At 30.1% G+C, this 12,584-nt stretch overlaps 1 protein-coding gene across 1 annotated transcript; it reads right to left on the bottom strand.

The window, feature by feature from the left end:
* Positions 1–7,722: 7,722 nt before the first annotated feature.
* On the bottom strand, positions 7,723–11,179 carry LOC142322864 (protein POLR1D-like). The gene is made up of 2 exons (XM_075361949.1): positions 11,011–11,179; positions 7,723–7,928 (listed from the first exon to the last, which is right to left on the bottom strand). Exons 1-2 carry the CDS (start codon positions 11,049–11,051, stop codon positions 7,742–7,744), a joined length of 228 nt encoding a protein of 75 aa, XP_075218064.1. The 5' UTR covers positions 11,052–11,179; the 3' UTR covers positions 7,723–7,741.
* Between the last annotated feature and the right edge of the window lie 1,405 nt (positions 11,180–12,584).

Below are 12,584 nucleotides of genomic sequence, written 5' to 3'. Positions count from 1 at the left end.
TCTTGTGCAGCCGTTTTTTCTTAAAATGACTTATTATGATCAAAACCGATTTGTAACAATCTGGCGTTTAGGGACAGTATGTTGGTACAAAAAACCCTCAGAATCAAAGATTATCATCATAACCTTACCAGCTCTGCGACTCATGTTTGCTTTTTCCGTAGGTGGCGACTGCACCCGTTTCCATTGAGAACTTCGTTTTTTCAGTTCTGGATCGTAGTGATATATCCAAGATTCATTTACAGTTATGATTGGATTCATTTCTTTGTTTGCTTCCCCACCAAACTGTGATAACAGGTCTTGACACATGGAGACACAATGTTGCATTTCCTACCGTGTGAGCAGGCGCAGCACTCATCTGCAAGATACGCATCATATGGCCAAATCATTGTGCAAAATTGAAAATGCGCACTGCTAACTGAAATGTTTAGACATACAGTGAGCTCCCTAACGGTAATTCGTCATTCTTAATGGATGATAGCAGCAGCTGTATTCCTTTTAACCTCGGTGCGAGACACTGAAGTGCACCCCTCGCACAGCTTGTCAGTGATGCTCTCTCTTCCCTCCTCGAACGCTTTATACCACTTGTAGAAAGTAACCTGGTTCATAACATCTTCACCATACACCGTAGTTAAGAATTGATACGCGTCTTTTTGGTTCTTCCCAAGTTTCACTAAAAATTTCACATTACAATGTTGCTCTAACTTTTTATCCATGCAGGATGTGGTAGGTGAATATCTAACACATTATGCGAATTGTCACATACATCCACTCATGCACCAATCAACTTGAAACTGATCATTATAGATGGCTAAAAGAATGGACAAGAACAAGAGGTAACTATTAAAAATTAAAAACACGACTGCTGACAAACATTTTGTTCTGATTAGGTTCAATCATGATTTTGTATTTAATTTTGAAAATCAGAAGATTGGTTGCAAAGATATAACAATTATGAATAACTGTGATCAATTAGATCGAGAGTACCTGATGCATACAAAAGTTTGCATTCAACCTACTAACAAATATCCCGTTTGAATTTTGAAAACCGGATGATTGTTTGCAGAGATATTATAAGAACACCCCATTATACCTTCCAAAACAGCGCCCCAGAGACATCCAGTTTATTACCAGTTGATGGTGATGATTGGTTTAGCCTCACACGAGGTGCTCGCATGGCCTCACCATTCTAGCCTCGCACACAGTCCCTACGAGCTCATTGTTAAACAGAAATTATTTAACATTACTTTGTTGTAATGTAAATTTAATTTTATTATTTTTGTAATAGTATTTATTAGATTGATTCGAATCATTCAGTTCAAACCCAGCTCACAGTTCATTAAAATCTGTGCTTCAACTGGAAAATTTCCACTACTACGTATAGTTTTATAAATATACACACATATGTATAATATATATATATACATGTTTATGTAGCCTATGATACTCCCAGAAACGTAAGGATTCCAACACGGGGTCATTGATCTAAATCGGTTCAATCGTTGAGCTGCTACCGTGGAACAAAAACATACATAAGAAAGTAACTTAATTACCTTTCTTAATTACTTTAAGTGGTACATACACACATACATAAGAAAGTAACTTAATTACTTTCTTACATTACCTTTTTTAATTAAGTGGTACATACATACACCCTAAAAACATTGCACTCCTTTTTGGGCAGTTGTGTAAATAATAAAAACAATTACAAAAATTAAACAAAAGAAAAGAATTATTAGTTAATATTTAGCAATAAAATAGTGGCACAAAGCAGATCAATGGTGGTGCACCAGACAGCTACATACATTATTCGATGATTTTTATTTATATTTCACATTTGTAATTTTATTTATTTATTAATAAAAGAAAGCGATTATTAGTCAATATTTAGCATTATTAAGATGAAGCAACACTAACAAAAAAGAACAAGAATAAAGAACATGCTTACATGATCGAACATACAGCCCATCAAAAAATCATACATTTTTTTCTTAATTGTTTATAAACAATAAATAACAGTAATAATAATTATAAAATAAATGAATAAATTTTACTACCATAATTCATTCATTCAATATCGAAGATCTTTTAACAACTATTTTTGACACAAATAAATTGATACTGAAAATACTATCGATTTTCCATTAAGAATCATATATATGATTTTTTGTGGCTTTTTTAGTTTCAATTAAACATACTTTTTTATATAGCCTATGACACTTCCTGTAACGTAAGGATTCCAACGTGGGGTCATACATCTAAATCAGTTCTACCATTGAGCTGCTATGGTGGAACAAACGTACTTGCTTGTTAAGAGTGCAGTTTGCCCTTTTTTTGTAAAAAATAAATACATACATGGATTTTAAAGTTTAGAAATCCAGCTACAAACTTTTAATAAAAAAAAATTGTGAAATGTACTTAAAAAATTGATTGATACTGCATTTTTTCCTACATTCTCAGAGAACATTTTAAATGATATTTTTTTAAATATAAATATGTTTCAAAATGAATATCGAAGTTTTAAAGTTATGTAATATTTGTTAAGTTTTATTTACATAAATAAATTATACATGAAGTGAAAGAGCAACTAAAATATAAAGTTTGACAAAGAATAGCAGCATTTAAAAAAATCAGCTATGTTTAAATGGCTGTATTTCACAATTAAATATTTGTTCACCCTCTAAAACTCTCAATGTTTTTTAACATCTTTAATAGCAAATTTTTTTCTACTTAATTGTGGATAAAAGAAAATTGTAAATGCAGATTTTACTTTCATGCTTAAGATTCTATTTCCTTATCTGTAAACTTTATTACACTTATTTTATAAGTTTATTACAATAGACTATTAGTCATATTTTAATGAATATTTTTAAAGTAAATTTTTATGTCTTTTAAGGTACAGTGCTTTTTATATATTCATTAACTAGAATCTCATGCTAAGGATAATTTACAGTTTCAAGGTGACCACATAAAAACTGACAGTATATTTTTGTGTGGTAAATTTACACAACATAATGGTTAATGAAATGTTACATAAAAGATGATAATGAGGAATTAGATATCAAAATAGGTGAACATGATATACCAGATGTTATAGAATTTTTCTGTTTAGGTTGTAAAATTGCAGAGGATGGAAGAAGTAATGCAGACTGCCACAAGCAAGGAGACCTTTCATTAACCCTTTACCTGTTTGTTTTTTTACATAAATGGATGTTATCTTGTTCAATTTTTTCTTTTTTTTCTTTGTTTACTCATTCACACATCGTGCACCTGTACGGGTATACAAGTTCTTTTTTAAATGACATCGCGTACCCGTAGGCGCACTCTCTGTTCATTAGTAAAGTGTCGTGCACCCAACAGGGTACCCATTTTCACAGGTTTCTTATAGCATTTATTTTTAGTCTGACTGTATTGTAGGTGTTTAAAATCATACAACGGCATATGAAAAGGGCTATATAATACAAGTTTACAAATAACTATTTTATTCAAGAAAATGTTTCAAACCTTGCATAATACAAATTCTAAATTAAAACTTTTTTTTAAGTTAATAAATGAAAACAGTTAATCGTTTTTATTTACAAAATGTAATGAAAACAAACAAAATGAAATAAGTGAGAAAATTTACAAAAAAACATTTGGATTTGTGTCCATGGAAACTACATATTATATTTTATATTAAAACATTGCAGGCACATTGGTGGCATGCTTGGACAGTCTTTGCAATATGTAGACACCCTTTTGGCTTTTTATCTGGCTTCTTTTGTGCTAGTTTTTCTAGCCAAATTTTCATAGCAAGGCAGGCATCGTTTTCTTGTGCTGTGAACTGTACACCCTCCCTTTTTATGATTCTATGGTTTTTTGGCGTTTGTTGCCTCTGTACCTTTACTACTGCTACATAAACTGGGAAAATATTGGCATTGTTTTCATAATTTGTAGCTGATATTAGCTTACTGATTAACTCCTCTCGGAAGCGTAACATTTCCCATTTTCTTCATCGATCTCAGCCTTCATTGAAAATAAAGGTGTTCACAACACTGGTCCCAAAAAGCATTTCAGTGGCTACTTTCTTATATTATATGCTAGTTTTTTAAGCGGTGTATAATATGACAACATTTGGTCAGAAATGTCAACACCTTTTTTAATTTTGTTGTATCCCAATACAGCAGTTGGTTTGGACTTCCTCCCCCTTCCTGTTACATTTACCTGAATAAATCAAATTATTGGTATCGTCTGTTCTTGTGGAAACCATTAGAACAACCCATTTGTTATAACTTTCTCACTATTGTTGTGTTTTCTTGAGCAAAGACTTCTTTTTTCAATTTTTTCTCAATCACACATGTAGGGTTTTTTAACATTTACTATTCAGAGTGCCACACAAATACATTTTTCTTTCCAGCAATCTGCCAGAGAAACGTTGTAGAAATTATCTGCGTAAACTATACATCCTTCACCAAGGAGATCAGATATGAGATGCATCACAATCTTTTCTGAGTGTCTAGACTTCCCAGTAAAGTCTCCCTTACTTTACTGGGAAATACCTTATATACTTTCATTTTGATTGTGTAGCCATGTTCACTACAGAGTTTATTTAATTTCACACTGTATTTATGACTTTTTTGGCATATTGACAAACTATAAGGCGCCCAAGCCATGGAATCATTGTTTCATCAATGAAGATGCTCTTGCCTGGTATCATTACTTTTTGTAACTGCTCAGTAAATATACAAAAGTTTTTATTTTTGACAACTGAAGTTCTTCCACATCATCTTCATTGTTATTGAAGTGTAAACACTTGAGAAGCATTTCAAATTTTTGTATTGTCATTGTTTTTTTAATTACCTCGTTTGTACAATACAATCACATTTTCACTATTGGGCACATACCCATTATCATGATTATGCCAAACATTTTTTTTAATTTCCGCATTAGAACAATTAGTCCATTCTATCATCTTCATCATGATCTTCTCTTTAGCTCGGTGGTTTCCAAGGTTTTGTGTGCAATCTATTTGTTTCCTATACAACAGAATCTATATCTTCAGTTAGAAATTACTTGTATATTGTCATAGGGTCTGATTGGTCAAAATCATTACACCATTTCTACCGGTGAAAGGAAATTGTCAAACAAAATCCCCATACACTTTCCTGTACTGTTTGGTCCGGTTGATCAGTAGCATTTACAGTCAAACCTAGGTCTCGTTGGCCACCTACAACACTTTCAATCACAAAATCTTCATTAATTAAATTACAAATATTTACTTATCTACAATATTTACATTACCATAATCATCAATAACAAAGTTATCTTTAACATTTCAAGAAGTACTGAAACTGACAGCACTTCCTTGTTCATCACTGCTGTCACCTGATGATTCATTATCACTGTCATGACCTTATGAGGGGACATATTCACTGCCAGATTCTTCAAAGTCACTTAGTTCTAATTCATCCGTAGACTCATCTAAAGCACTGACTATTTAACTGGAATCCGTTTTGGTTCATGTAAAAACAACACACTAATCTAAAACAATACTGGTTTATAACCTCAAACACAAATGTACTGTATATGATGTAAAAGCACAAGTAGGAACTGCCAAGTGTCTGTGCAACTAGCGGCAGGCTCAGAGGAATAAGAGACCTCATGTACACATGCAAGTGCATAACACTCAGGAGTTATATATCATAACAAAGACGCATCATGCACCTGACAGGGCAAATGCAAAAAAACACGTTGAGTTTTATTTCTTTGAAATTAAGCTTGTTTCATGTAAGCGTCATCAAATATAAACTAAAAAAGAAAATTTCTGGATTTTTGTAAATATACGTGTAAATACCAATGGCAAATAAAAAACTATCTATTTTGGCAGCTGTTACAAACATTTTAATGTATGTATTTTTACTAATAATGACCTGATATGTAATTTAAAAACAATTTTTTTACATGCAAAATGTATTTTATTACACATAAACATAAGCAATATTCGCAGAATTTTAGTCACATATATATAGAAAAATATGTATGCAATTAGCTTTATAATTTTACCTACAGATAAAATATTTACATAATTATACGCTTATATTCTGATATATTTATAGAATTTCATGATAAAATAAGAAATATAGTGCTCACAGTCAGACTACAAAGAACACAGTAAATAAACTCGCAATTACAGCCGGGTCAGCAGATTACGATCAAATACACATCAAAATCCCTCACTTTACATTGTATTAAAACTAACAACTAGTGTTATCTGTCGTTGCAGAATACTCCTAAAAAAAAAAGAAACTATATAAAACAAAGGAATATTATGATAGAGAATGAATTAAAACGAGACAAAAAGTTGATGTCAGAATATTCCAACAAAGGCCCTAATTGTGCGCATCGGCTATGTCGGAATATTCAGTCAAAGACTGGTAAGGGGTTAAAAAATAGAAAGCTGCTAGTATCAAATATAAATTAAAGAAATTATTGAAAATATTTTTAAGTGCAATGTAGCACATTCTGTGATTGTGAATACACACAAGAAAACAAGAAGTGAAAAGAATGAGGGTTTTAACATGCAGTGTTAGAGGATGTTGAAAATTAGGTTGATCAATGAAATTTGAAATGAAGAGGTCTTAAGATGAATACAAGAGAAAAATCTGAGATACTAGTAAAAGAACAAACCAAGTAGATGAACCATTTATTAAATATAGGGTTCAGTTAATTTCATATACAGGAGACAATGAAAATAAATACTTATGGAAGACAAAGATTGGAATATATGAAACAGATAATTGAGAATGCAAGATTTAGAATAAATATGTTGAAGTTAAAAGATTACCATAAAATCAATAGAAATTGAGAACAGCATCAAACCAGCATGGTTTACGGTAGAAATCATACTGACCGATTATCATGATGTTTGACATGATTTCACTTAACAATACAATTTCATTCTGGTCCATACTTACCTTTTTCATATTTCTTTTTTAACATCACAACATTTGGTATTCATTTTCCAGACTGTAATCTGGTTCATGTTTTTGCTTCAGAAGATTGAACATCATGTTGCCATTTGACATAAGTTCCAATTTGGTTTCAATTTCTATTGTCTAAAGACAAATTTTATTCATGTTATCTACCAGGTGTAATATCTAATAGCTTTTTGTCAATTTTCTCCATCAATCATTTATTAAAATAGATCTAACGCCATAAGAATTTAAGTATCCTTAATTTTGCTTGTCCACAGCAATAAAGATAAATTAAGCACTATCATGTTGTAATGTTATCAATATTTTACTGCCCAATCTTGAAATTTTAATGCATCTGGTTTTTTTTTTAACTATTTATGAAGGCACACACAATACACTTTCTTTAATGGCATGAATTATTCATGTTTTAATTTTACAAATTTTCTAAATAAAAACAATTTTTATATTTATTCAAATAAATAATACTTGTGAATAAAGCAATTATACTATTAATATATATATATATATATATATATATATATGCTACATAAAAGGTTTGCTGTTCATGTGGACAGTGATCAGAGGTCAGATGTCATTTCCCTTCTTTTTTTTTTAATAAATTTGATGCATTAAAGAACAGTTCAAAAACCCATAAATTATGCTTTGAAGTAGCATTTATGATATCCATTTAAGTGCCTACATTTTATCTTCACATCTGAAAATAATACACAGCTAAAATTTAGAGTAAGGAAATTAATAAAATAAAATGTAAAACAATTTTATATAGATATTTATTTTCTGTTGCTTCCTTTAGCTTTCATCATAGTTCTGTTTGAAGACAAAGTATTTAAAACTATATTATTCAAGAATCTTTTGTTGGTTTTTGGAATTCCACATTTTTGCCATGCTTGAATCCCATTCGTCTCAACTACAGCTGCAGCCAACCTTGCCTCCCTTATTAATTCTTCTTCAGCCAGTCTGTTAACAAAGTATAAAACAAAAGACTAGCATTCAGGCAAAAATGAATAAATAACTTTAAGAATGAAAACTGTAATAATTTCATTTTTTCACAATTTAAGACAGAACTCAAATTCCTAAGATTCATGTATTTCTAATGATTATTATTTATCAAAATATGACATAAAAAATCTATTGATATCACTGTTATTAAAAAAATGTTATCAATGTACAGAGTTTTTTCCTTTGATTATAGCATAGATTGTCAGCCACTATGCAGGAACTACACCATCCAGGGTTACCGGAAACACCGGCAATATAAAATATAAGATTTATTAAATATACTGTCTGCACTTATCTTTATCTCATATCCTTCTATATTGTAAGTCTATACTTACAAAGTCATTTAGGTGTTGCACAAACTCTCATTAAAGAAAATTTAGTGTTCTGGTCTGCATGATTCCAAATTTGTTTTATGACTGTTACAAGAATTAAGGATGTAATTCATATAAAATTAAGATTACAGTGCTTGCTATAGTAATCCTTTAAGTTCTCTAATATTCATCAAAATACCCCTTAAATAGATTGTGAGGAAATAATACACTGGATAAAAAATGAAATTTTGAAAAATTACTTTGACATTTTTCATAAAGGATTTTTATCATATGCAGGATGGATTTTAAGAATTTTGTTTACTTCAGATTAGCAAAAATTTACTGTAGCAGTTATTTATTATTGAAACTGATCATCTGTGATGTTCACAATAATGAGTGCAAATTTTCAAATAACATGTTCTGTATTATTTATTTGAAGACATTTCAAAACTACTAAGCAGTTACTTTGTTACTGACGGCTGGTTGCACCACCAGATTGATAGAGCTTGTAAAACAATAAATTACATCAGATAATTTTTCTTCATCATGTAAAAAAAAAGTTTTTTTTTAATTATCAAAATCTTTCTTTACTTAACATATAAAAAGAACTGATTAATAATGATTCTGATATCTTGACAGGTCTGTCCTATCATATTAAAATTCTAACAACAATTCTGTTGAAAAAGTTATGAATAGGTATATAAACAAATCTGTGACTACTACACATCCAGTTTTGTTATCATAAGCCAGTAATATGTCAATTTCAGTAACATATTACCGAGCAGTGGTGGATATTTTTTTTTTTAAATTACTCATTTACTTCTAGTAAATGTTGCAATGCTATACTCAGATATAATATAAAATAATTTTAAATGTAAATAATAGACTTTAAATTTTGTTTAAATAGTTAAAAAATGTTTGAAATAGTTAAAAATTTGGGTAATTCTGAGTAATTATTTGTCCATACTTTAATATACTATAATACATACACTTAGGATCAGAAAAACACAACTAAATGTTGGAAGGTCGATTTGGGCAGCAGGTGATTCATGCAAGGTCAAAATCCACATTGCGTTATTAGTACTCTAGTCAATTAGCTATCAGTTTTGTACATTATTGAGATCTGTTCAGATGTTAATCCATTCTATGAAGAGAGATTAGTGTTAAGGTTGGAGTTAGGGGTGAAGGTTAGACTTTTGTAGTTAGAGGTTAGGGATAAATTACTAAGGTATGGCAATACTTATTTCATAGGGCACTTGGCTGAATTTATGTTTTAACAGAAATATAGTCACTACAAAGAGGGACTACACTACATGTTCCATGCTATTTGTCATGTGTATGACGAATAATCATCTTATGAAGAGTGCCATCAGTCATCTTCAACGGCTGACTCTAACGACTATTAAATTTAGTTTAGTTAAGTTTTAGTATGATTTATTTCTCTCTCCACAAAATTCTTAACTCCAAACCTTAAGTATAGCTTTAATCTTAACCCTAGCCTATCTCCAAAGAACAGATTAATATCTGAACAGGTCACCACAAAACTGAAGTATTCATTCAGTACTCCGGCCAATTGCTAACTGGCTGGAGTACACTGCAGCTTGGATAACATTGCAGATTTTGACCTTGCATGGGTCACCCATTGCCCAAACCTGCTTTCCAATATTTAGATCTTATTTTTCGCCTGATCCTAAGCATATCTACTAAAGTATATTAATGTATGAAGAAGATTTAAGTTGATCCAGTAATTGGTCGAATTACCAAAATTTGATTTTAACTGAATAAAAATCAAACCTGAGTCAGGTTAATCCAGAGATTTCCTACATGCTATTCTCATTGAATCATCACTATCAGGTTTCTACTCTAGATTCTTTCTTTCTTTAACACAGAAATATCAATACCTTAAGAAAAAAGATCAACCACTGTTAGCTAAAACAGATTGAGTCTGTGGAAAAGATAATTTAAAATTGTATTTCACTGTAGAGAAAAAATCTTAAAATAATTAATTAGTTTGAGAATTTTCATGTTTCAGTAAAGTAAGCGGATTTGAAATCTGCGTCAGAAAAAAGAACATAACTGGAATTGTGGAGTTAAAAAAAGGTCAAAGGAAATTGCAGTAAAACATTTAAACCCTACTATACAGCTATCCTTTCAGAATACTACCATTACTATTAAATGTTTAGGTGTACGTCAAAGCATTATAACATTGCCCAGATGACAATGAAATGACTCTTGACTGGCAACACAGTAAGGTAAAACAACTGTTGTTATCAGAATCAGGTCAAATATACTTAATTATTAAAAATCTAAAATAATAAGTTCCGAAGTTTTACTAAATAATTAAAGTCCTCTGTATAATTTAATTAATAGAAAAAAATACTACACTACTTTGAAAACCGGTCCACAGATAACATTTTAAAACGCACATGTCATTATTGTAGAAATGTTACATACAGAAGTAGTAAAAGTGCTTACAAATATCAAAAGAGATTCAACAGGGTAGTAAAATGAAATAAATATAACCTCAAAACAAACCAATATTATTTCTTCTTCTAGAAAAAATGAAAATTTTGAGGCACATTAACTTCGAAAAAGACGTAAAAAAGCAATAATACTACATTTCATATGCTACCATTGTCACTTTTAAGCGAACTGTTGTACAGTTTGACTGTTATTACGTTAAGTTTTGTCAAAACCTTATGCTACGAAAACATCATCTAAATTCGAACCTCTGCAGCAAAATGTCGTCTTTTTCTGGTACAGCAGACATATCACTTTATTAATTTAATTAAATTCAAATAAATTTATCGAAAATAGAATTTCGGACTTCTTAGTTGCACTTTTCTTCCAAAACTATCACCCTAATATGAAGCATGACAACATCGAGTTGATTGTTGACCTAGATATCGATATTATCGAAACAAACTATAGCAGTAGTTCTCAACTTTTTTCTGTTGAGAAACGGCTAATATTTGAAAATTTCTGCGGTATAACTAAGTATTCTGAACAATAATTTAAAATTAACAATCAGTTTTTTATAAGATCATTGTGTTTATTGCTATTTTTCATTGTACAATTTTACGGAACAATTGAATTTTAATAAGAAATTTGAGGTTGGTATTATTTTATTACTTCATTTATGTTTGGCCGCAAAAAAGGCAATGCAACTCCAAGTTTATTTTCCACATTAACAAGTTTTAATTTTTTCGATTTTATGTTTGTTAACACCGAAAAAACAAATCCGCATTAATACGATGTCGAAAATTGTAGTATAATTACTAAAGCTCTGCCTGATACTACTAGGAAATCTTTTTGAGGTGATATCCAAAAAGCGTCAATTGACATTTCGAAATGTTTTAATTTCTATTTTCTATCTGCCGATAAAGAAATGAGTTCTCTTTTTCATTCAATGTCAAATAAAAAACGGATACATCATTTATTAAAAATGTATTCAATACCCAATCATTTTTCTAATTGCATTGTTGGAGAATATTTTTCCACTTGTTTTCATAATAATGCCAAATGCTAGATTACTGTTGATTCTATATTGTCACAACAGTGTTTTGGGGCATTTAAAATTTATCTAAATTACTCTTTGCACCTTTAATTTTCCAGAATAAGAGCTTTTTTTTGAATCCTAATAATTTATCAGTTGAATATAGAATATTTTCATTTGGTCCCTGCATACTTGTATTGAGACTATTAAAAAACAATATATATACACAACAAGTATGCTAATTTAGCACACCATATTCCGTTTTTAACAAATTTACAAAAAAAGGAAGATTTACCTGTTCAAAAAGTTGTTAATTCATTTTTATTTCAAGTACTCTAAAACTTTTCTTTTGGATAGCCATCTAACCTCAGTATGCAATAATAAAGATTTGTGGTTAGATTCCATAGGTTGGCACAATTGTGTGAATAGGTGACTTTTTAATGGTTTTAACTTTATAAAATTAACCATATTAATTGTTTGATTAAGACTTATTCTCAGATAATCTGGTAAAGCTTTTGATATAATGGCTTCTTGATGTAAAAAACAATGGATAAGTAAAATATTTGGATTCTGATCTTTTACAAGATGATTCTGATCTTTTCAAATCCTTTAATCGAACTAGTCATATATAGAGTACCATCTGTGCAAATTCCAACACAGAAATTCTACAAAATTTGAATTTTTTGCACAAAAAATATTTTGTTTTATGGTATAATCAGAAAAATCTCGACAACACAAAAACTGATTTACTATTGCATTATCATGAACAAACCGAACAAATGTCATTAATTGAGCTTTTCCAGAAAT

This window comes from Lycorma delicatula, chromosome 4 (genome assembly GCF_047948215.1).
Source record: "Lycorma delicatula isolate Av1 chromosome 4, ASM4794821v1, whole genome shotgun sequence".
NCBI lineage: Eukaryota > Metazoa > Arthropoda > Insecta > Hemiptera > Fulgoridae > Lycorma > Lycorma delicatula.
This window is presented reverse-complemented; position numbering and strand designations above follow the sequence as displayed.

Coding starts and splice junctions, on each gene's coding strand:
- LOC142322864 (XM_075361949.1), bottom strand. CDS start 11,051: ATGTCTGCTGTACCAGAAAAAGACGACATTTTGCTGCAGAG. Junction 7,929..11,010: donor GACGACATTTTGCTGCAGAG/GTTCGAATTTAG, acceptor CTTTGTTAACAG/ACTGGCTGAAGAAGAATTAA.